Below are 25,141 nucleotides of genomic sequence, written 5' to 3'. Positions count from 1 at the left end.
GGTGCGGGTCAGTACTGAGTACCAGCTCTGTGCTCATTTATCTGTTATATTTTTGCTACAATATTGCACCATCAATTTGCCATTCTGAAAACATGTATTAGTTTCTCACAATGAGAAAGGTGAGCCTGTCCATCAAACAAGTAAAGAATAAAAGAAAGAAACCAATTAGAAGAGGAAATATTGAAAGATAAGGAAACGAATGTGAAATTAAAGAAGTAAAGGGGAAAGCTAAATGCTAAAAACATTTCTTAAGAAGGACATAAAGAAAGTAAAGTTTGAAGCAAACACTGCAGATATGTTTTGACTGAAGGTGTTTCAAGAATTATGATAAGAATATGGAAGCAGAAATGAACATCAGGAGAAGCAATAGATTAACCACTTCTTAATGTTTCTGTAGAGAAAGTCAAAGATCACAGCATCCCGCAAGCTCCTGCTTAAGGTAAGTGATTGGAATTTATCATTTATCTCACTTAACTTCAACTGTACATAAACAGTTTTCAATGGATGCTTGCCTTCTATTAAGCTCCATCAATGGAATTATTGCCGCAGGCCAGAGAATGAGATTCTCCATGGTGCCATCTTTTCCCACACACTGATGGGCCAAGAGGTGATGTGAATAGAGTTGGAATGAGATTGAGCACTATTGGGGATTTTTCATTCTCACTCCCTCTCTGGGAAATGCTTTGTAATCTCAAATGCTCCATCTAGTGACCATCCTGAGAACTGATAGAGGTCATCGGCATTAGGAAGGCTATCAGTCCCAGGTAGCTCACTATCTGACAGTGGCATTAAGTCACTAGGGCTAAGTTAGAACAGGACATCTGCCTGTCTCAAGGTAGTGGGGGGTGATCCCATGGTGAAATTCAGGGTCAGTCAATTCACATAGAAACTTAAATACCTGGAATATATGGAGCGCAAAATAGTGCGTCGGTAGTTAGACTGCAATTGGTCCATGAATAATACCAGATGATCGGGTTGATGGTTGGGAGTAACATTGTCGGAGTCCAAAAAAAACATTCAAGAAGGTGCCAGGGCATGGTGACTTTTTGCGAGCTGTCTCCAGCACATCCTCTATTTCTATATTTTACTCTCGTTCTAGCTCTTAAAACTGAGCTCTAACTCCCTTAAACTCTCTAATAATGCTAAGCTGATCTTTCCCTGCATCCTAGCTATAACGGTAAAACTATATTCTGCACTCTCTCCTTTCCTTCTCACCTATGTATTCTATGATCGGTATGTATTTTCTGTACAGTGTGCAAGAAACAATACTTTTCACTGTATACCAATACATCTGACAATAATAAATCAAATCAAATCAAAAAACACCTGCAGGAGAGAGAGAGAGAGGCATCCAACAGGAAGTAAAACATGTCACTGCTTAAAAGGGACAGTGGCAGCATTAAAGGAAATGGGTTATTTAGGCGACAAGGATGGCAGTCATGTTAAAGAAGTGAGCAGCAAACTTCAGGATTGACATGTCCTTATAATGAAGATGTAGATTAGGAGTGATGGGCGCTAGGCTCTGAATAGGTGCCTCTGTGTGATACTCACTTTGTGCAGAGAGGTATCGGTGGCAGTGAGCATCACTTCATTGTATTCCAGCACTCCACCAGCAAGCAGGCAGATATCTAAAGACTCCTAAAGACATCTAAAGATTGCTGGAGTTGAGGATAGTGATGAACATTGTCAGAGAATACAGCAGGACATAGATAGGCTGGAAAATTGGACAGAGAAATGGCAGATGGAACTTAATCCAGATAAATGCGAAGTGATGCATATTGGTAGATCTAATGCCGTGATGGGCGGGGGGGAGCTATGCAATAAATGGCAGAACCATCAGGAGTACAGACACACAGAGAGATCTGGGTGTGCAAGTCCAGAGATCCTTAAAGGTGGCAACGCAGGTGGAAAATGTCGTGAAGAAGGCATATGGCGTGCTTGCCTTTATTGGATGGGGCATAGAGTATAAAGGTTGGCATATGGTGTTACAGTTATATAGAACGTTGGTTCGGCCACATTTGGAATACTGCATCCAGTTCTGGTCCCACACTATGAGAAGGACATGGAGGCTTTGGAGAGAGCACAGAAAAGGTTTACCAGGATGTTGCCTAGTATGGAGAGTATTAGCTATGAGGTGAGATTGAGTAAACTAGGGTTGTTCTCCCTGGAAAGCAGGAGTTGAGCGGCGACCTAATAGAAGTTTATAAAATTATGAAGAGCATAAATAGGATGAACAGTTGGAAGCTTTTTCCCAGGTTGGAAATGGCAAACACAAGGGGAAACACAAGTTCAAGGTAAGGGGGTGGGGGGGGATGCGGGGTAAGGTTCAATACAGATATGCGGGGGACGTATTTTACACAGAGGGCCTGAGATGCACTACCAAGCAAGGTGGTTGTGGCAGACATGCTGGGATCATTTAAGACTTATCTATATAGCCACATGAACAGACTAGGAATAGAGGGATAAACGGATGGTCTAGTTAGGAACACATGATCGGTGCAGGCTTGGAGGGCTGAAGGGCCTGTTCCTGCGCTGTATTATTCTTTGTTCTTTGTCCCCCCTAATGTAGTCCAGGTAAGCTAGCTTCAGGCGTTGTACTGATGGAATGAGAGGAGAAGGTCAAATTTATTATGGCCTTTCCAGAAGTCAGCCCTTATTTCTTAGATCTCATATCAATACATTATTTTATAGACTTAATGATAGCCAACTATAAATGGTGGAATCTCAGTGACATGACTCTCATTGTCCTTGCCAGTTCCAGAAATGCCCCACTTTAACACAGGATGCATATTTTGCCAGCAATCTATTGGAGTTGAATTGGCATTTTAGAATCAGATGGTGTGCCTGACCTACATCCCAGGTTCTAGTCTACTACACTGGAACTGCACCACTTGTGCACCAACAAATGAATTCAAAACTTTGGTGTGCGCATTTCCAGCCAATCAGTAAATGTCCTTTTGCTGGGCATTCACTGTGTAAAGTGGCCTCAATACGTGTAACTATTAAAATAAGAATTTAACATTCAAGGCACGGCAAGAATTTAACAAATCCATAATTTGGCCTCTAGAGTTTGTTGTTGGCAAAGGCAACAGAAGAATTGGCCCAAGAAACAGCAGAAAAAAGTGAAGAAAAAGAAAGATTTCTTGTCGAACGGGTCCCACCTATAAGAATTGCTGGTCTGTCCTTTACTCAGCTGCAGGTAAGTATTTACCAATGGGATACACCCACTTCATTTTTTTAATGCAAAACCTGATTTTTATTTCATATTCTGGTGTTTACTCCACAAACCTAAACAGGTTCAGGAATGTGGATTCACTTTCTGGGAGGGTGAACGTGCTGCTGACTTGGCAGTAATTTGGACAAGAGTATTTGTGAAATGGAAAACTTTGTGTTCCTCCTATTCTAGCCACTTTCCTCACCTTTAAATTCCTTCACCTCAGCACAAAAGTTTATACTTTCAGCTGTCCAGCTCCCAAGCTCAGGAATTCCTTCCCTAAAACTTGCCCACTTTAAGCTGCTCCTTGGAACAGGACACTTTGATGAAGCTTTCACCACTTGCCCTGGGATTAAGTTTTACACCCTTGAAGATGGAGACAGGGCAAACACTAAAAATCGATTGCCAATTCTGTGGCTCCATTTTCATGGAGGTCTTTTTTACCTACCTAAATTCAGCAGCAGCCTTAGGCTACCCTATAGAGGAGGTTGCTGCAAAAGCTTATTTGAACTATAAAAGAGTTGGAGAGAGCCGGTGTTTTATGACCTCGCTTGGGCGAGGCTCATAAAATCCCACCCGAGGCCAAAGGAGAATTCTGAGAGCCATGCCTGCCCCAATTCAGAGGCGGGTGTGCTGCTAAAATTCTGGCTAGCTTCTCCATTTTGAAACAGCCTCTACCTCACTTAACTTTCCAGAAGATCCTGCTGCTTCTTTCAAGCTGGATGGCCTCTAATTAGCCCTCCAGCTCTGAGAGCCAATCCAGCATGTAAATGGCCTGTGAGCCTATCCTCTGGCTACTAATTAGCTGCTTTGTAAAAATGATAATGAGTGATGAGTTTCCCAAATTGTATATATAGGCTTCTGACCACCCCCTCGCCCCCACTCCCCTCCCCCCCACCACCGCCCTCCCCACCCTACTTGAGCCTGAAAATGGGGCTCAGCAATCTGCAGGGAAAATCTTGCTCTAATGTCTCAGATCTGCTGCAGCTCAGTGGCACCTTTCAGATATTGGGCGCCACCTCACTGGCCATTCACGTCACACTCCTGCCGCAGCAAGTTCGGAGAATTTGACGCCCAGCCAAATCTCTGTTCATTGCAGCGGGATGGGGAAATCTCACTGATGTGAACGGTGGTAACATTTCAGCCACTGTGTAGATGCGAGTTGTTGAGTTAAAGAATTCAAAATTGCTTTTAAACCTTTTGCGGTTCTTTGCAAATAACATTAATGTGTAATTGTTTTTAAAACACCCATTAACTCATATGGGAATGACACTGGCATCAATGAACATGCTATTAGATGTGACATAATGATTTATTGTTGGTGATTTATGCTCCTCCTGTGTTATTTAAAAACAAGGTTGTGTTAACATAATGCAGGAAAGAATATTACTCAGTCACTTTGCCAGAGAGAATTAAACTGCAGAGCTGTCTCCTTCTTTATTATTTGCATTTATTACCAGAAAAGGAACAGTGAGAATAGAGTAGCAATCTCCTAAGCTATGATAGAGACACAGATGAGCAGAAATTTGTTTCTCTCTCACAGAGTCATGGGTCTTTGGAACACTCTTCCTCACCTCCCTCACCACCCCTTCCCACTCCCTCCCTACCCCTTCTCCCAGCCCACTCTCCACCACCACCACCTCTCTCCACCTCCCCAGTCCCCACTACCCCCTCTGTTCAGGATGATTGACAGATGGACCACGACGTCACAGTGGGAGTGGTTCCTGCAGAATGCTGAGAGAGGAAGATTTTTGGTTGTGCATTGTGTTAAAAGTGGTAGAAATGGTGAAGGTTGGTCTGTTCATGATGGAGGATGGAAGATAAGGATGAGGGGAATCCTATCATGGTTTAGTGAGGTAGGAGAAGTGGTAAGAGCAAAAGTGTGGACAATAGGACAAGCACACTGAGGACCCTGCCACCCACATCTGGGCAGAGTTCTTGCCCGAGAAAAAGAAAGACATATCAGAGGCACTGATATGGAAGGTTGCCTCATTGACAAGATACAATTGAGACAGAGGAATTTAGAGAATGGTAGGAAATTTGGTAGTCCAAAGATATGTGGGTTAGGTTAATTGGCCATGCTAAGAAATTGCCCCTTAGTGTCCAGAGATGCGTAGGTTAGAGGGATTAGTGGGTATAATATGTAGGGATATGGGGGTAGGGCCTAGGTGGGATCGTGTTCGGTGCAGACTCGATGGGCCAAAGGGCCTCTTTCTGCACTGTAGGGTTCTATGATTCTACGATTCTATGAAATCCTTACAGACAGTAAGAAGGAGGAAATATAATCTCTGAGAATCAGTGGGCTTATAGCGAATACTGATTAAGGTTCTTTTGCTTGCCTGGTTCATTATTAGGCTTCTTTCTGTGCAATTAACAATTCCAAATTGAAATTAATATTCCTTTCTCTTAATTTATTCTTATTGCATACAGTTTGCACCTCAAATGCCGTCAAAAGGTTTATTCATCCATTAAACTGCTTTCACACATAGATTTTTTGTTACAAGTGAAAAAATTTAATTAAAAACTGAATTAATGGGAAAATGGGATTTGTTGAACAATTGCAAATTTTTCATACATTTATTTATTACATTTTGTAACAAAAATAAATTTGTCATCTTCAAAACTGAAGGAACTCTGCCAGGAACTCCATGAGAAGGTCAACATAGTGGATGAGGAGCGATATGATATTGAAGCCAAAGTGATACACAATACAAGAGAGGTAGGTAATCAAAAAATGTGTTAGCTTCTCCTTCCATCTAATGGGTAGCACTACTGCAGCTAAGCTTCCTGTCTTGAGGTGACTGAGAGCTAGTGAGATTCACTCCCCCAGAATAACTAAGTTGTGTACAGAGTACAGCAGGTAAATTATGGGAGCATTTTGAATGGAGTTCCCCTTTCCACTTCCCATTTACCTGTCTCCATCAAGAAGACCACTGGCACATCACTGCTAGCATTCTGTGGCTAAGATATCTTTATCCTTTTAAGATGGTGGCAATGTTGGCATCCATATTCTTCATAGATGTAGGGTTTTCATGGACTGATTCAAATGTTATGATTGAAGATCTGGGAAAAGGCTTCTCCATCCATGGAAGGCATCCCTGCTTTGCCCTATGACATCAAGACATAAATATTTGAGCTGAACATTACCTCCTTTCTGCTTCTTACTGCACTCAGCAGTAGATCAAGCGAGGCATCATTGAAATGGGACACCCTAGCTCCATGTTTTGACTTTTCCATCTCTTTCCAAATGTTCTCAATGCTCCAAATTCCATCCTTGAATTGGTCCTTTTCATAGCCGAGTTGAGATTGTGTTATAGTTCATGGGAAGGCAGTAGCACAGTGGTATTGTCACTGGGCTAGTAATCCAGAGACTCAAGGTAATGCTCTGGGGGCCTGGGTTCGAATCCCATCATGGCAGATGGTGATAACTGAATTCAATAAAAGTTCATTGATGACCATGAAACCATTGCCAATGATAATATGAAAACCCATCTTGTTTACTAACTACCTTTAAGGAAGGAATTCTGCCACGGTTTAGCCATGTTTCATGCTTAAATGCTTCTGAAATTATCTAGCAGTTTAAGGGTAAATTGGGATGGACACTGCATGAATATAAATAAAATCATATCCACTGGGTGCATTGTAGACACAAAATCCAGAGGTAAATTGATAATGAAGCATCCATATTAAAATTGGACCATATTAAAATTACCACATGCCCAAATATCTTCCGAGTTTCATGCACGCTATTGCCCTTCCACCTTGTTCAGAATCTGTCTCTGTATTATATCTAGCCCATGAATTTCAGTGGGTGGGATTTTCTGGCCCTTCCCACCTATGGCAGCAGCGGGGCGGGCAAGCAATGCAAAAGGAAGTTGACATCAATGGGACCAGAGGATCCCAACAGTGACCAATGGTGAACCACCATCACTGCTGGAAAACACACCACGTAGTCGGGAAATCCTGACCCAGTTAATGTCAAAGTTACATCATATTGGTTAACAAGGTTGACAGCACTGTCTGTCACAAAACAAGACAATCATTGTGGGACTGTCCAGTGCTTTCATTTTGTGGCTTGTATTTTAGGCAGATTTTACTTTTACTGTTCTTATCTCTGGTCTTTAAGATTCAGGATTTGAATCTGAAAGTTTTTGATCTCAGAGGAAAGTTCAAGCGCCCGACTCTCCGCCGGGTCCGAGTTTCTGCTGATGCTATGCTGAGGGCCTTGCTGGGATCCAAGCACAAAGTATCCATGGATCTTCGTGCTAACCTGAAGTCAGTCAAAAAGGAAGATTCAGAAAAGGTATGAGAGCAAACACCAACCATAGAAAATACCATCTGCCTACTAGCAAAGCACTTTAGGAAACAGCTCATTGGTTTATAATATACTTCAACCCCATCATTATTGCCCCTGGTTGAAAATTGTGGATGCAAGATATCAATAACCAATTTTCTTCTTTTGTAGTTTAGTTGCTCTGGTCCTCACTGACAAAGCCATCTAGAAGGGGAAATGTAAAGCCAGTCATAACTGGGATTTAAACTCGAAGTGACTCTTAGAACACTGACCAACCATAAATAAAGTTAAAGTTTATTCACAAGTAGACTTACATTAACACTACGATAAAGATACTGTGAAAATCCCCTTGTCGTCAAACTCCGGTGCTTGTTTGGGTACACTGAGGGAGAATTTAACATGGCCAGTGTGCCTAACCAGCATGTCTTTTAGATTGTGAGAAGAAACTGAAGCACCCGGAGGAAACCCACACAGGGGGAAAGTGCAGACTCTGCACAGACAGTCACCCAAGCCAAGAATCAAACCCAGGTCCCTGGCACTGAGAGGCAGCAGTGCTAACCACTGTGACACTGTGCTGCCTGTAATAATAATAGATATTGAAAAATAAATTGTTACAAATTATTGTTATTTAGTGAGAAGGTCCCAAGAGATATTTGTGGCAATATAGTATATTATAATTTTGGGTTGTTTATTTTTGATATCTGAATAATTTGCTTGTCCTTTGTTGTAAATGGGCATGATGTGGGCCAGTTTCTAAAATCCAAACATGCAGTTTAGAAAGTTGTTCATAAAGATGCGTTCAGATGATCGTCAATCTCCTGGTCAATATTTATTCCTCAATCATTGTCACTGAAAAGGAAAACAGAATATCCGCTCATGATCGCAACACTATTGGTAGGAAGTTGCTGTGTACACATTGACTGCCCTTTTTCCTACATCACAAAAATGAATGCATTTCAAAAGTATTTAATTGTTATAAAGAATGTTGGGACAACCAAAAGCTGTAAAAAGTGCCATATAAATGCAAATCTTTCTCTGTATTAGCCATAGATTTCACTAGCCTTTAGATCCAGGACAGCGATTTTCCAGTTGTTCTCAACATGAGTTCCCCAGCAACAAAAGGTGCAAACAAGAAAAAATCCCATTCACAGCGGCGGGACTGGAAGATCCCACTGCCAACTAATGGCAGACTGTCTGTGCTGCTGCAAGACATGCTTCAGGGTTGGGGAGGGGAGAGGCCTCCCGCCTCCTGTCCCTGATGCTGCGCTAAAACAGCACAGAACTACCTTAATAAAATAGGACTGTTAAGAGTAAGGTTAACTCTTTTGAAGGTTTACTTTTTAAGTGATAAATCTTCTGAAAACGCAGACAGATGAAGGACATTTGCTGATATGTTTTGTCTCCAACCCTTAGGAGCGTCCTGTTGGTGTTAGTGATTGGCGTAAAAATGTGGAGGCGATGTCTGGAATGGAAGGCAGAAAGAAAATGTTTGATGCTGCTAAAACTGGTTCTGGCCAGTAAGTACAGAAAGGCCCCCACTTTACCCTTCTTCAATACACGTCATTCTTAGCCAATATCCTGGGTATCAGAAACAGATATTTTCTCAGTAAGCTTCAAGATGCTTTTCCTAATATTTAGAACTAAAGATTGAGAAATTTCCATCAAAACATTGCAACAAGACAGTAATACCCATGTTTATTGTATAGCCCACTGTATGAATGAGAATTCACAAATATTTCCAAAAAGTATGCAAACAGTGCTTTTTCTCATTGGAATAGAGTGCGAGAGAGAAGGATACTGTGTTGTGCACTATTTCAGCTAAAATTGCAATAATTTCTGTTTTTTTTCTCACTTTATTACCCTTTTTCTTCAGAACAAAATGTTGGTAACGCCGCAAAGCTTTTCGACATATTACAGAATTGAGCACCAAAATGAGAGCTAATTCTCTTTGAAGAAATGGTGCTTAATGTTGAGAAGGTTAACAGGTTGGAATTTTCCAGCAGCTCACGGTTGTGGGATCTTCTGGTTCTGCTGATGGCGGGCCCCCATAGCGGTTTTCTGGCGGTGGGGGGGTTGCATTCAATGGGAAGCTACATTAGTCCCAAGGGCAGGATGCCACCACATGTGGCAGATTGTGCAGAAAATCCCACCCTGAGGCCAGAATTCTCGAGGCCTTAATGCTGGTGGGATCATCCAGTCCGGCTGATGTGAAAGGAGATTTCAAATGGCTTACTGACCCTGCCGTGGGAAGGGCTGGATAATTCCAGCCCATGTTTCTGCGACCTGATATCTCACAATACTTCAGTTTCAATAGAAATTGGTACTCATTCGGGATGTAAACCACGTGTAATGTATACCATTTTAGCAATAGTTTGCCCTGTTCATCCAATAATTACATTTGTCCGTCCCCAATTTATTGACATTGAAGTATCTTTGCGCAAAAGTTAATTACATGCACCTGACCCATTCAGGATACATATAAGCATCTTACATTTTTTTAAATTTCTTCCAATGGAGGCAGGAAGAGGTAGAAGTGTTCCCTTCCCCCCCTTCCCCCTCCACCTCCCCCCCACACACACGTAATAATGATATCCTGCAATGCAATTCCAGCATGTGAAGACAGCACAAAATGTACTTATCATGTGGGACAAGCTAAATGCAATGTGTATGATCCTCAGATCTTTAGGTTAGGATATGTGTTGCTTCCACAGTGGCAAATCTGAAACCAGAAATGGCTTCACATTGAAATCCATTCTCACATGGAGTACCCTGGACAGTTTTGGTGCCCTTATTTGAGGCAAGATGTAGTGGCATTGGAGACAGTACAGAGGAGGTTCACTAGATTGATTCCAGAGATGAGGGGTTTATCATATGAAAAGAGATTGAACAGTTTAGGACTACACTCTCTGAAATTTAAAAGAATTAGGGGAGATCAAATTAAGATATACAAGATGATAAAAAAAAGGATAAAGTAGCCATGGAGCAGATGCTTCCTCTTAAGGGGCATTCTAGGACGAGAAGTCATAGTCTTAGATAAGGGGTAGCAAATTTAAAACAGACTTGAGGAGGGTTGTGAATCTGTGGAATTCGCTACCCAAAGTGTGGCGGAGTAAAGCAGTGAGTAAATTTAAGGAGGAGTTAGACAGATTTTTAATTGATAATGATTTGAGGGGTTATGGGGAAAAGGCAGGAAAATGGGCATGAGGAGCATATTAGCCATGATCGAATGGCGGAGCTGCCTAATTCTGTTCCCATAGCTTATGAACTTATGAACCTATATATATTTAGTATTTTTGACAATAATGAACTCTTGAAAATATACAGTATGCTTTTGTTTCGCATGCAACTTACAGATGATTTTGCTTCAAGAAATTCAAGAGATTCCTACCTTCTCCTGCTTTATATGCTTCTATTTCTCTGCATTTGAAGATGTCTGGAACTGCTTGAAGAAAACATGACCTGCACTGGAGAGAAGATAATGAGGAATATTATTTTTAGACAGACCAAATGAGCTGACTAAAAGACTGCTCTGATTTTCAGCTTTTGGTGTAAATTCGGATCAAATAAAACTAAATTCACAGCTCCTGGATGACGATGTAAATACCAGATTCTTCTTTTGAAATCCATTGTTTTACATAGCCTGCTGATGCTTAGTAAAGGAGCAATACATTTGAAAATATTTGGTGGTTGGTGTTTTTGTGGCAACATCTTATGCAAAGTATAAGAGTTGAAATGAGAGGACCGATGATGTTGTTTTATCAGTTCCAGCTGACACCAAAACCAAGGACATCAATTTTTCCTGCAAAACGCCCAGGTAAGCATTCACATATGATGATGAAAAAGGCTGAAACATTAACATCTTTACAATAAACTGTTTTGTAACAGCCACAAATTTAGAAACAGATAGCAAAGGAGATTTATTGTTTCCAAGAGCAAAAGTAGTGCCCCTGAAACAAAAACAGAAAATGCTGGAAAATCTCAGCAGATTCAACAGCATCTGTGGAGAGAGAATAGAGCCAATGTTTTGAGTCAGAATAACCCTTCCTCAGAGCAGAGTAGTGCAACTGAACTGTTTTGGCTAAGCTTACTTCCGGCCGACATCCTCCAGAGAAACACAAAGCAATTTATGTCTCAGAAGGAGGTAATTTGGCCCATTATTTCAATGCTAGCCCAAAAATAAAAATTCTGTCTAATCCATGTTCTAACTCTTGCTCTGTAATTTCTGGCATGTTATATGCATATCAAAATTGTTTTCTAAATGCATTGATGCTTCTGTACCTATCACCCTGTCAGTCAGTGATCTAGATCCCCACCACCCTCTAGTCCCCTTTCATTGTTCTAATTTAAAAATACATCCCCTGGTTCTTGACCTCTCTGCTAATCCTACCATAGTTGTGACGCAGGTAGGCACAGGTATCAATGCTCACAATAAGAGGTTGCTCATTTAGGACTGAGTTGAAGAGAAATTTCTTCAGTCAAAGAATTGTGAATCTTTCAAATTATCTACCTTAGGGAGATTTGGATTCTCCATCATTTAATATATTCAAGGCTGATTTTGATCTCTGAAGGAAGTAAAGGTCTGAAGAACTGGTGGGCAATTGAAGCTGAGGCAGGAGATTATCCAGATTTTTACTGAATGACAAAGCAGGTTTGAGAGGCTATATGGCCACCTTCCTATTTCTGATATTCAGTTACTTCTTTCTATTTCTTACCAATGGAGACTTTGTGGGAATGATTTTGTTCCCCATATCTTCTCCTCTCCCATCTGCAATGATCCAGTCAGCCCAAGCAACTAAACATACTCAGATTCTTTCACCCATTTTTGTTTAACATCTTTCAAGCCGAGATCCCTTGCTAATTTTTTTTGTGGAGGTCTGCACACCTCAACCATTTCTGCATACAAACTATTGCTATACAACACTTGTTATTCTCAGGCATTGGATCATTGCCTCTGTGCCCAGGTCCATTATGTGGCTTAAAAGGAGTGATAAGAAGACCTCCCATTTCCTTATAATTTCCATAATTCTCTCACTGAAGTTATGATGATGAGTCAGTCGAATGCTGTGAATTTGAAGGTTGTTGCTTCTAGTAATCACAGTCACAGAATCCCTACAGTACTGAAGGAGGCCATTTGGCCCATCACTTCTGCACTGACTATCTGACATCTTAACTAGGCCCACCCCACATTCTATCCCCATAACCCTATGCATTTACCCCACTAATCCCCTAATTTATACATCTATGGACACTAAAGGGCAATTTAACATGGACAATCTACCTAACTGGCATATCTGTGGCCCGCGGGAGCTTTCTAATATCCATCTTATTTCAAAACTCCATGAGCGTTTTTATGTATATTTGGAGAATACTTAATTTATTTTTCCAGTGATTCAATTCCTGGAGCTTATTCTGTACAACATTGCCACTTTTTTTTATCTTTAGTGCTTTTGTTGAAATGGCAGGTAGAGTCATATGATATGAAGGCATAAGTTTGCAAACCACAAATCAGTTAAACCAATTTTAACTCAGGTCAATAGCTCCTGACAGTGCAATTTGCATGTAGTCCACGGAAAAGGTTTGGATTAGTTTTCTACTGTCTTTCCACATTCCCAATGCTTATTGCATAGAAAATAATTTCAAACTGAATGCAAATCAATCTAGATTGATGTAAAACTTTTTCTAAGTCCTATTGTAAAAGATAGCAAGATGTAAGTGTTCCAATTATCAGCAATAGATCAGAATCCATAATTGTTTAAGAGACTCTATGGCAACATTACATTTAATCAGATATCAGCTTCTGGGTTGGGTCTTGTAAAACCTGCTCCTCATTAATTCTTTTAAAACTTGAAGCATATTTTAAAGTTTGTTTTCCTATCACCTTTTACAAGAATCTGCTTCAAAATTGATTCAAACTCCTGCTGATATGTTATTGAAGTTGTTTGGTTAAAAATTGAAGTCCAGTGTTGAGAAGACACACAGAAAGAACCAAAGTGATGAAGTGCCTCAAATCAATTTTAAAACAAATGCATCTGTCCGTTTTTCAAAAGGAAACAAGTTAAAAGGAGTTCACAAAGTCCAACTACACCAAGTTTCACCAACAGTGGCTGCACTTCAAAGCACATCAAGTGACTAAACGTTTCAATGTGACCAAGTCTCCAATTAATCTTTCCCTGTCTCCATATGTTCCTCCAGCCTTACAACTCTCGAGATATACACACTCCTCTAATTCTCACCTCTAGATCACCCCTCATTTTAATTGTTCCATGAATGGATGGCCAAACCTCGAGTTGCTTTTTAAAAATTTCTTCATGGGATATGGACGTTACTGGCATTTATTGCCCATCCCTAATTGCCCTTGAACTGACAGCCTTGCTAGGCTATTTAATAGTCAACCATATTGCTCTGGATGTAGAGTCACATGTAGGCATAGAACGGGTAAGGATAGCAGATTTCATTCCCTCAAGGACATTAGTTAACCACATTGGTCTTCAACAGTTGACAATGATTTCATGGTCATCATTCAATTATTTCCAGGTTTTAAGGGCATTTAAATTTCATCATCTACCATGATGGGATTTGAAGTGGGTCCCCAGAGCATTACTCTGGTCCTCCAATTGCGAGTCCAGTGACAACACCACTGCATCATTGCCTCCCCACTGAGCCCTTAAATCTCTGGGCCTCCTTCCTTAACCCTCCTAGTGTCTATATCTTTCTTTTCCTATTTAGTTTGCTCCTTACCATCTATAAATAAAGCAATTGGTCAGCTCCCTAATATGTTATGTGGCTCTGCGTCAAATAATATTTCATAACTTACCTATGTAGCATTCTGGGACATTTGTTAAAGGTGTTTTAACAATAGTTAAAATGGGATTAAATCAAAATGTTACACCCTTGTTCAAAAAGGGCACAACAATAAGCCCAGCAACTACAGGCCAGTCAGTTTAATCTCAGAGTGGGAAAGTTTTCAGAGACAGTAATTCAGGACACATTATTTTTGAAAATCATAGAATCCCCACAGTACAGAAGGAGCCAGTTTGGCCCATTGAGCCTGCACTGACACCAATCCCACCCAGGCCTTATCCCTGTAACCATATGTATTCAACCTGCAAAAGTCCCTGATACTAAGGGTTAATTTAGCATGGTCAATCCATCTAACCCACTTTGGATGGTGGGAGGAAACCCACTCAGACACGGGGAGAATGTGCATATGCTACACAATCACCCAAGGCCGGAATTGAACTCGGGTCCCTGGTGCTGTGACGCAGCCGTGCTAACCACTATGCCACAGTGCCACCCCAAGATGTTGGTTAGCTTAAATAAAACCAGTTCTTTTTTTTTTAAATTTATTTATTAGTGTCGCAAGAAGGCTTACATTAACACTGCAATGAAGAGCCCAGGAAAATCCCCTAGTCTCCACACTCTGGCACCTATTCAGTACACTGAGGGAAAATTTAGTATGGCTAATGCACCTAACCAGTACATCTTCTGGACTGTAGAAGGAAACTGGAGCACCCGGAGGAAACACACACAGACACAGGGAAAACATGAAGATTTCACACAAATAGTGAGCCTAGCCGGGAATCGAACCCAGTTCCACTGGCACTGTGAGGCAGCAGTGCTAATGATAGTGCCACGATATCATGTTAAGGGCAAATTCTCTTTAACTCAGACTCAAATAGACAGATTTTCAGTCTATCAGGGAATTAAAGTGATATTGGTAACAGATAGGAAAATGGAGTTGAAGCCCAAGAACAGCCATGATTGTACTGAATGGTAGAGCAGACTCGTGGGACTCAATGGTATACTGCTCCTATTTCTTACATTCTTTCTTATGTTCTAATTAACTTGCTTGAACTTTTGGATATGGTAACTGTAATAAATTGATGACAATTTGATGTGACTCAAAGTGACAAGGGCTACTGTACTTATAGCAAAATGTCAGACTGAATCAATTGTATGACTCATCAACTCTTCCCAGTCTCCAACTGCAGGATCTCCTCGACCTGGGACCTGGCTCAGCTTCTCACCTTGACAATCCATAGGGTTCAGCCCAATCACATGACCCTCAGGTAACGCCCCCTTAAAGGGCCACGCTACCACACGCCTTCCCCCCGACTCTGGAATTCACCTATGGAGGAATCAAAGAATAAGATTAGCATGACAAACAATTTTACATTAAAGGACAACAGGAATACCCGAGAGAAATATTTGTCATAAGTTTAGCCAGGCCGGGACTTTTAAATTCTGATAGAGCACTTCAGTTCTGTGCTAGGCACTTCTGAATTTGAAGAATCAGGCCAAATGGATGCAAGAGACAAACTCATTAATCTGGTGTCTAGCTCTTCCTTGGTAGCTGCTGATTTGCTCGAGCGAGGCAGTAAAGTCCTGCCGTAGTGTGCAAAAGTGAGAAAGTTAAAACTGTTCAAAACACTGGTGGGGCCTCAACTGGAGTATTGCATCCACCTTTGGGCATCACACCTTAGCAAGGATGTGAAGGCATTAGAAAGGGTGCAGGAAAGGTTGACAAGAATGATTTCAGGGCTGAGTAACTTCAGTAATGTAGATTGGAAAAGTTGGCTCTGTTCTCCTTGGAGAAAGGAAGATTGAAAGGAGATAGAGGCATTCAAAATCGCGAGGGGTCTGGACAGAGTAGATAAGGGGGAAACTGTTTGAATAGGATCAAAAACCTGAAGGACAGATTTAAGATAGCTGACAAAAGAAACAATGGAGACATGATGAAATCTTACCCACACAGTTACTGGTTGGGATCTGGAATGCATTACTTGAGAGTGTGGTGGAGACGGGATCAACTGAGCTTTTCAAAAGGGAATTTGATCATTATGTGAAAAGAAACAAATGCAGAACCATGGGGAAAAGGCAGAAAAATGTCTCTAGATAAATTAATGTTCAGAGAACAAGCTACAAATATGATGGGATGATTGGCCTGTTTCTGGGCTGTAACCATCATATGATTTATGTTAAGATGCTATATAATTGTAAGTTGTTGTTACTACTGGATTAAAAAAACAATCAAAATCAATGATACAATAAGACAAGATTTTCTGGCCTGCCCTCAGCATTTTACTCAGTAACAAGGTCCCTTGGTCCCACTGCTGTCAATGGGAATTCACAATGAAGTTACCTCACACCACTGGGAAATCAGTGGCAGGTGGTCCACCACTGGCAGGTGGTCCACCACTGGCAGGAACAGAGAATCCCATCGGCATGAACGGCTCAAGAATCCCAGCCCATGATTCAAAGCATAATATTTAAAATTATGTGATTGGCATCTCAAATGCTCATTTCTTGGAAGCTATGATTTCAATGCCGTACGTATCCAAGGTTGCTTCATTTGGCAATAATGCAGATGAATCTCCAATGTTTGTCATCATCAGAGTTTCTGAAAATATAACTTCAGAGCTTTCTTCCAAACAGTTATAGTGGTGTCATGCCACCAACAATCAACACCTCACAACATCTGCTACATAGTTTGTTCAAATTAAATTAAATGTAACTGATACTGTAATAATCTCAGTGATGAATGGACTACATACTACATAGGGGCCATACTTAAATATTTTTGGTACCTACTCCCATTCTCTAAATGCCCTGGAGTGGCGCTGTAGCATAGTCATTAGCATTGCTGCCTCACAGCGCCAGGGACTTGGGTTCAATTCCGGTATTGGGTGACTGACTATGTGGAGTTTGCTCATTCTCTCTGTGTCTGTGTTGGTTTTTTCCAAGTTCTCTGATTTCCTCCCACAGTCCATTGATGTGCAGGCCTAGGTGTACTGGCCATGCTAAATTGCCCCTTAGTGTCCCAAGATGTGTAGGTTAGATGGATTAGCCATGGTAAATGCATGGAGTTACTGGGAAAGGGCAGGTAGAGGGCCTGGATAAGATACTCTGACAGGGAGTCAGTGCAGACACCAAATGGCCTTCTGCTGCACTGTACGAGTATGCTTCTATGAAAATTATGAACAATATTTTAATCTGTAATTTATTAGGAATTTTGCAAAATATCAACAAGATTTTTTTAAGTTAATTTATTAGTGTCACAAGTAGTCTTATATTGAAGTTACTGTGAAAATCCCTTAGTCATCACATTCCAGTGCCTGTTTGGGTACACTGAGGGAGAATTTAGCCAATGCACCTAACCAACACATCTTATGGACTGTGGGAGGAAACTGGAGCACCTGAAGGAAACCCATTCAAACACGGGGAGAACATGTAGACTCCAAGGTTTTTAACATAATGGGATTTTTTTCCTCTGAAATATTGAAGACTTCATAATCAATACTAACTCAGTTGATTGGAGAATGAATAAATACAATTAGTAGTTAGCTGTGACTATAGAGGAAATATTGTGCAACACTTAATACTCAATAGGAGTTTATAGCTGCTATTCAATATCAATTCAGTGGGGATTGAATCAAAGTTATCTTGGAGTTCAATTTTGGAATAATTTAATGATGCCCATCAAAAACTGTAGCTTTAGACTCAGTCTGTCATGGATCAGTTGCTTAATTACATAAGAATTGGTTACAGGAGCATGCAATTCAGTCCCTCGAGCCTGCTCTACCATTCAATACGACCATGGTCGATCTCGCCTTGATCTCAACTCCACTTTCCTGCACATTCTCCATAACCCTTCAACCCATTACTAATTAAAAATCTGATTCTCTCTTCCTTAAATTTACTCACTGGCCTGGTATCCTCCGCACTCTGGGTTGGTGAATTCCATAGATTCTTTGAGAGAAGTAATTTCTCTTCATCTGTTTTAAATGATCTACCTTTATCCTAAAACTATGGGTGCGATTTTATGGACCTCGCTCATCTGGAAACTATAAAATCCCGCTTGCTGTCAAGGGACCTTCCCATGCTTCACCCCTCATCTACTTTGATTTCCGTGGGGGCTGGGCTGGTAAAATTCTGGTCTATTCATTTCCAACATGTTAAGGCATCTGTTTCTTTGTTTAATAAAATAAACTGTATTGATAAGCCACAAGTAGGCTTACATTAACACTGCAACAAAATTAGTGAAAATTCTCCAGTCACCACACTCTGGCAACTGTTCAGGTACACTGAGAGGGAACTTAGCATGGTCAATGCACCTAACCAGCATATCTTTTGCAATGTGGGTGGAAACCAGAATACCCGGAGGAAAACCACAAGGCAACATGCAAACTGTGTATAGATAGAGACCCAAGTTGGGAATCGGACCTGAGTCCCTGCCACTGTGAGGCAGCAGACTAACCACTGTGCCATCATGCCACCCCATACTACTAATACAAGGGAACAGATCTGAAAGATGTTTGATACAAATGGTGATGGTAGAATGTGGGAGAGAGGCGGGGGGAGAGAGTTAGTGGAGGATGGTGGGTGCAGTGCGAGAGAAATCATCCCCTACACATCTTGTAAGTATATTAAGGGAAGAAGATCATCAATTTTTTCTAATTCTGATTCATTTACTGCACTTCATGCGTTGGATATATCATTGTTAGAGAATAAATATATAGAAGGAAAGGTTGGGTGGGGATGGAGTTACAGTGAACAGGTCTTGGCAGATCTGTTTCAAACTAATTGTTCTACAGTGACAGCTGAAAAACGCAGCAATTTTATTTTGTACCTTGTGACTGTGCAGCATCAAACAATTTGCCATCAGCCCCTGGCTCTTGAGGTACTGGAGCTGTTTTAATTGCCTGCAGCATACTTGAGACAAGCAGTGACAAGGATGCCTGCTACACTCCCTTGATAATGTTGGTAAGGAGACTGAGACTTAGGAATAACTTAAATCTGATTGGTGAGCTGTTAGCATAAATTACATAGCATTGAGAAGGTGGAAAAGCATTGCAGAGCATTTTTTAAAGTGCTTTAATTGAGGGTGAGTAAAAAATGCAGCAGATGCTATGTTGGTGGTCAGGACGTCCCATTTCTTGAGCACTGTATTGAAGATGCTTATTGAATACTTCAGGGGCAGAAAGGGTGGCTGAGTTAGTCACCGCCAGCAACATCATTCATAGGGCATTATTGTAGTGCCAAAAATGTCCATACCAGGACTGCTGATGTAAAAGTGTAGATTACAAAAGAGGGAAGTCATGTTGGAGTTATATAGAATTTTGGTCAGGTTACAGCTAGAGTACTGTGTGCAGTTCTGGTCACCACATTATAGGAAGGATATGATTACAATGGAAGGGGTGCAGAGGAAGTTCACCAGGATGCTGTCTGGGATGGAACTTTTAAGCTATGAAGAGAAGTTATGTAGGTTTGGGTTGTTTTCACTGGAGCAAGACTGAGGGATGATCTGATTGAAGTGTACAAGATTAGGAGTGACATGGACAGAGTGGATAAAGAGCGGCTGTTCCCCTTATTTGAAGGGTTAGTCACAAGAGGACATAGGCTCACGATGAGGGGCAGGAGGTTTCGGGCAGTTGTGAGGAAGAGCTTTTCTACCCAGAAGGCGGTGACGGTCTGGAATGCACTGTGTGGGAGGGCAGTAAAGGCAGTTGCCTCACATCCTTTAAAAAGCATCTGAATGAGCACTTGACACACCTTAATATTCAAGGCATTGGGCCAAGAGCTGGTAGATAGGATAAAGTGGGAGTTCAAGTGTTTCTTTTGTGTCAGTACAGACTCGATGGGCTGAAGGGCCTCTTCTGCACTGTATGATTCTATGGTTCTTCTTTATATCTCTCTTTCCCTGAATGCAGCACCACCTCACCTCGCCTTACCTAGCTACATAAATCTCTTCCAATCACACTGGGACATTTCATTACATTTCTATTTGCACATATTCGACAAGTGGGGTGGGGGTGGTTGATTAGCTCATATACCTGGATGGCTAGTTTGTGATGCAGAGCAATGCCAACAGCACAGGTCCATGAAGTTCCAAGCCTTCTTAATCTTGCCCATTGCCTGAGGTGTGATGATTAAATTACCATCAGTCAGCTCTTCCCCTCAAAGGAGAGAGCAGTCTATGGTTATCTGCGACTATGGCTCTTGCTGCTTCCCATATAACTAGCAAATAACATTTTATTTTGTTTAGACTTGGATTCACTCTTAAATATTCTGTTAAGTTCTTTGATTTTTCATGTTCTGCATACTTCCTTTCATGGATCACTTGTCCCTCTCACGTACATCAAATACTTCACCTCACATGCTTTGAACTTCATTCGCACAGTCTAAATGAAATAATAAACCATTTTCTTTATAAGAAGTTTAAATGTTCATCACACATGTACTTCACTAAGGCTACTTCCTTTGGTGGATCAGCAGAGGTTTGAGATTCAATGGAGAAAGTTCAGCGATCATAGAATCATAGAATCCCGACAGTGCAGAAGGAAGCTACTTGGCCCATCAATCCTTCACCGACAATAATCCCACCCAGGCCACAACCCCGCAACACCACATATTTACCCTGTTTGTCACCCTGATACTAAGGACAATTTAGCATGGCCAATCAACCTAATTTGCATATCTTTGGACTGTGGAAGGAAACCGGAGCACCTGGAGAAACCCACACAGACACTGGGAGAATGTGCAAACTCTACACAGATAGTGACCTGAGGCTTGAATTGAATCATGGTCCCTGGCACTGTGAGGCAGAAGTGCTAACCACTGTATCACAGTGTCGCCCCATAGAGAGGAGACTGATGGCACAGTAAAGACAGAACCAAGTTGGAAACAGAAACAAGAGGCACACTTTAAATAGTCAAAATGAAAAAATAGTCTTCATGCAAGCAAAAAAAGTGAGACAATGGAATCCATGTGGGCAGGCAATATTGTGTGTTGATTCTGTTCTTGCTGCTTTCCAGGATCAAACAAAATATCTAACTTTTTATTTAAATATAACCCAGATTTTTTTTGTCTGGCTTCTGGACAATATGCACCAGCTAATTCAAGAGAGCACAGATTCAGGCCCTGGAAAGTGCCCAGACACGCTGCAGCAACACAAAGAAGAAAACATGACTTGTCTGGAGGTGGTTAACATTGAAATCAAAATCCTGGTCAAAGTTAAGTCGCTTTTGACAGCTTTCACACCTCCTGTTTCAGTTTCAAGGGTGTAGTGAATGCCCTTTCAAACCTGATCTGCAGCATAAAACCTTCCGGTAAACCCATCCTGTGCAAGAAAGCAACGTTTGTGGTTCATAATCAGTTTTTGACAGGGTTGAAATGAATGAAGTTACTGCCTTTTGTAAATTTGAATAAAATTAGGGCTAACAGCTACCTTATACTGATATTGAGAATGATATAACACTTTGGAACATAGCATCTAATCACAGACTTGCACAAGCTGGTAAAGTTGTGATGTGATATCCAGCGAGCATCATTTGTTGCTTGGAGTCAATGGCGCAGATCGAAGAGAGACTTCACCAATTTGGAGTAATAACAGAAAACACAAGAAATATGTAGATGGTCAGTCAACACCTGTGATGAGAAAATAAATATTTATCTGTTGGTTGTTTCCTTTCACGATGAAGGATTTACATCAAAATATAAACCTGACATTTCTCTACATACCAAAACAAAACACAACAAATTCTGGAGATCTGAAGTGAAAACTGAAAGTGCTGGAAATTATAGAATCATAGAGTCAAAGAGGTTTACAGCATGGAAACAAGCCCTTCAGCCCAACTTGTCCATGCCGCCCTTTTTTTTCAAACCCCAAAGCTATTCCTAACTGCCCGCATTTGGCCCATATCCCTCTATACCCATCTTACCCATGTAACTGTCTAAATGCTTTTTAAAAGTCAAAATTGTACCCACCTCTACTACTATCTCTGGCAGCTTGTTCCAGATATTCACCATCCTCTGTGTGAAAAAATTGCGCCTCTGGACACTTTTGTATCTCGCCCCTCGCCCCTCTCACCTTAAACCTATGCCCTCTAGTTTTAGACTCCCTTACTTTTGGGAAAATACATTGACTATCAAGCTGATCTGTGTCCCTCATTATTTTATAGACATCTATAAGATCACCCCTTAGCCTTCTACACTCCAGAGAAAAAGTCCCAGTCTATCCAACCTCTCCTTACAACTCAAACCATCAAATCCCAGTGGCATCCTAGTAAATCTTTTCTACACTCTTTCTAGTTTAATAATATATTTTCTGTAATAAGGTGATCAGAACTGTACACAGTATTCCAAGCGTGGCCTTACCAACGTCTTGTACAACTTCAACAAGGCGTCCCAACTCCTGTATTCAATGTTCTGACGGATGAAACCAAGCATGCTGAATACCTTTTTCACCACTCTATCCACCTGTGACTCCATTTTCAAGAAACTATGCACCTGTACCCCTAAATCTCTTTGTTCTGTAACTCTCCCCAATGTTCTACCATTAACTGAGTAAGTCCTGCTCTCAGCAGGTCATGATGTGGATATGCCGGCATTGGACTGGGGTAAACACAGTAGAAAGTCTGACAACACCAGGTTTTAGTCCAACCGGTTTATTTGATAGTAAACTCACAAGCTTTCGGTGAATGGAGAGTTCTCCATTCACCTGACGAAGGGACTAACCTGAAAGCTTGTGAGTTTACTATCAAATAAATCGGTTGGACTAAAACCTGGTGTTGTCAGACTTTTTACTCAGCAGGTCAGGCAGAACTTGTGTAGGGAGAAAAACAGAGGGCAGAATTTTGTGGCTGCTTCTGCTAGTGGGATTTTCTGGTCCCACTGATGTCAATAGACTTATGAATGGCTCACAGCAGTACAGCAGCACTGTGGCATAGTGGTTAACACTGCCTCACAGTGCCAGGGACCTGTGTTCGATTCCTGGCCGTGCAGAGTTTGCACATTCTCCCCATGGCTGTGTGGGTTTCCTCTGGGTGCTTTGGTTTTCTTCCACAGTCTGAAGGATGTGCTACGTAGATGCATTGGCCATTCTGAAGTCTCCCTCAGTGTACCTGAACAGATACCGGAGTGAGGCGATGAGGGGATTTTCACAGTAACTTCATTGCAGTGATAAAGTAAAGCTACTTGTGCTGCTAATAAGTTTCACTGTACCTCCCCCACCAATGATAGGACCATAAAATTCGGTTTGGGGGGAATTTTACCTGACACAGAATCACAACATCAATGATCAATTACAGATTGAAGAGACCTTTTGTATCTCCAAAACTGTTCTTTACATGGACTTCAACTTGTCTGTTTTCTCAAGGAAGTGATTCAATTGGAAATAATGACTTTTATTAAAAGGGAGAACAGTGTAGTATTCAGTGGTTCAATTGATCTGTGTTTGGTTATATTGGTCTGGTAAATGATCCTTGCAACTGTACTTGATAAGAAGTCTCACAATACCAAGTTAAAGTCCAATAGGTTTATATGATATCTTACCAAATAAACCTGTTGGACTTTAACCTGGTGTTGTGAGACTTCTTATTGTCTTTACCCCAGTCCAACGTCGGCGTTGCACATCACTATACTTGACACCAGTGAGTTGAGCGAGAGAATTACGTATGAACACTGATCAGAAAATGTTCCAGAAGGATTTGGGTTCTGGATGACACTGTGTGCATAGAAAATTTTATAAGTTCCGACATGCTTTAAAGAATCGTAAATAAACGTGCTGTACAATTGGGAGTCAGTATAATTTCTGCACTTCTCTGTGATCAATTAGACATCTAAGATGTTTACCAACAGGGAATAAAAACTCTGTTCTGATGAAAGGTCATCATCCAGAACCATTAACTTGCTTTCACTCTCCAGAAATGCTGCCTGACCTGTTGAGTGATTCTATCGTGTTCTGTTTTTATTTCTGTACAAATGCTGGCTGACATTTTACAAAGATTCCAGCTTCTTTTATTTTCTTAAAGTGTATAGCATTTGCCATTTCTCCCCCATTTTTATTTATCTTGCGTGGGAATTTGGGCAGGGTCCAAAAACCGGGCTTCGGTATCTTGATCCGTCATTAACCTGTGCAAGTTGCTTCTAAAGCAGGTAGCACACAAACCTTGTGTTGTCTGGTAAACTGCACGTTAGTTACATGCAAATTGCAATAAACAGACTGATGAACGGCTGGATACCTCAGCAGGTCAGGTAACATCAGTGGGAAGATAAGTACTTCCCATTGAAAAGGTTGGAATTTGTAAACTCCCTGGAGGTAGATTCAGAGGTGAGTGAGGTTGAAACTGGCTTGCATACTGATTTGCTGGCATCTCCCTGCCTCCAGAGCACTATTAAGGGGACAGACCAGAGGGCTGGTGACTGATTGACTCATTTGAGCTATGCACTCCCACAACTATTTACATGATCACAGCTATGGCAACAGCCCAAGTTGTAGCAATTATTTTTAAGAAGTTTTTAAGAAGTTCTGAGGGTATGTCTCCATTTTGACGCATTACCTCTCTCTTTTATCTTTCTCAGGGCTGCAGTTCCTTCAATGCTAAAAAGCTACCTATTCATAGCATCCTGACAGTGCAGAAGCTTGTCTCATCAATCTTGCACCAACCACAATCTCACCCAGGCCCCTATTCCCATAACCCCACACATTTACACTGCTAATCCCCCTGATATTAGTCAATTTACCATAACCAATAAACCTAACCTGCATATCTTTGGACTGTGGGAAGAAATCAGAGCATCCAGAGGAAACCCATGCAGACATGGGGAGGCCATTCAGCCCTTTGAGTCTGCAC

The 25,141-nt window shown here is 41.2% G+C and overlaps 1 protein-coding gene across 1 annotated transcript; it reads left to right on the top strand.

Moving 5' to 3' along the window:
* Positions 1–385: 385 nt before the first annotated feature.
* Positions 386–9,029, top strand: tnni1b (troponin I type 1b (skeletal, slow)). Its single transcript, XM_080210096.1, is given in 5 exon segments — positions 386–439; positions 3,068–3,199; positions 5,844–5,933; positions 7,341–7,517; positions 8,922–9,029. Coding segments are annotated over 5 exon segments (561 nt in total).
* The last annotated feature ends 16,112 nt before the right edge of the window (positions 9,030–25,141 follow it).

This window comes from Carcharhinus amblyrhynchos, chromosome 22 (genome assembly GCF_965287045.1).
Source record: "Carcharhinus amblyrhynchos chromosome 22, sCarAmb.v2.hapA, whole genome shotgun sequence".
In the NCBI taxonomy this organism is placed as follows: domain Eukaryota; kingdom Metazoa; phylum Chordata; class Chondrichthyes; order Carcharhiniformes; family Carcharhinidae; genus Carcharhinus; species Carcharhinus amblyrhynchos.
This window is presented reverse-complemented; position numbering and strand designations above follow the sequence as displayed.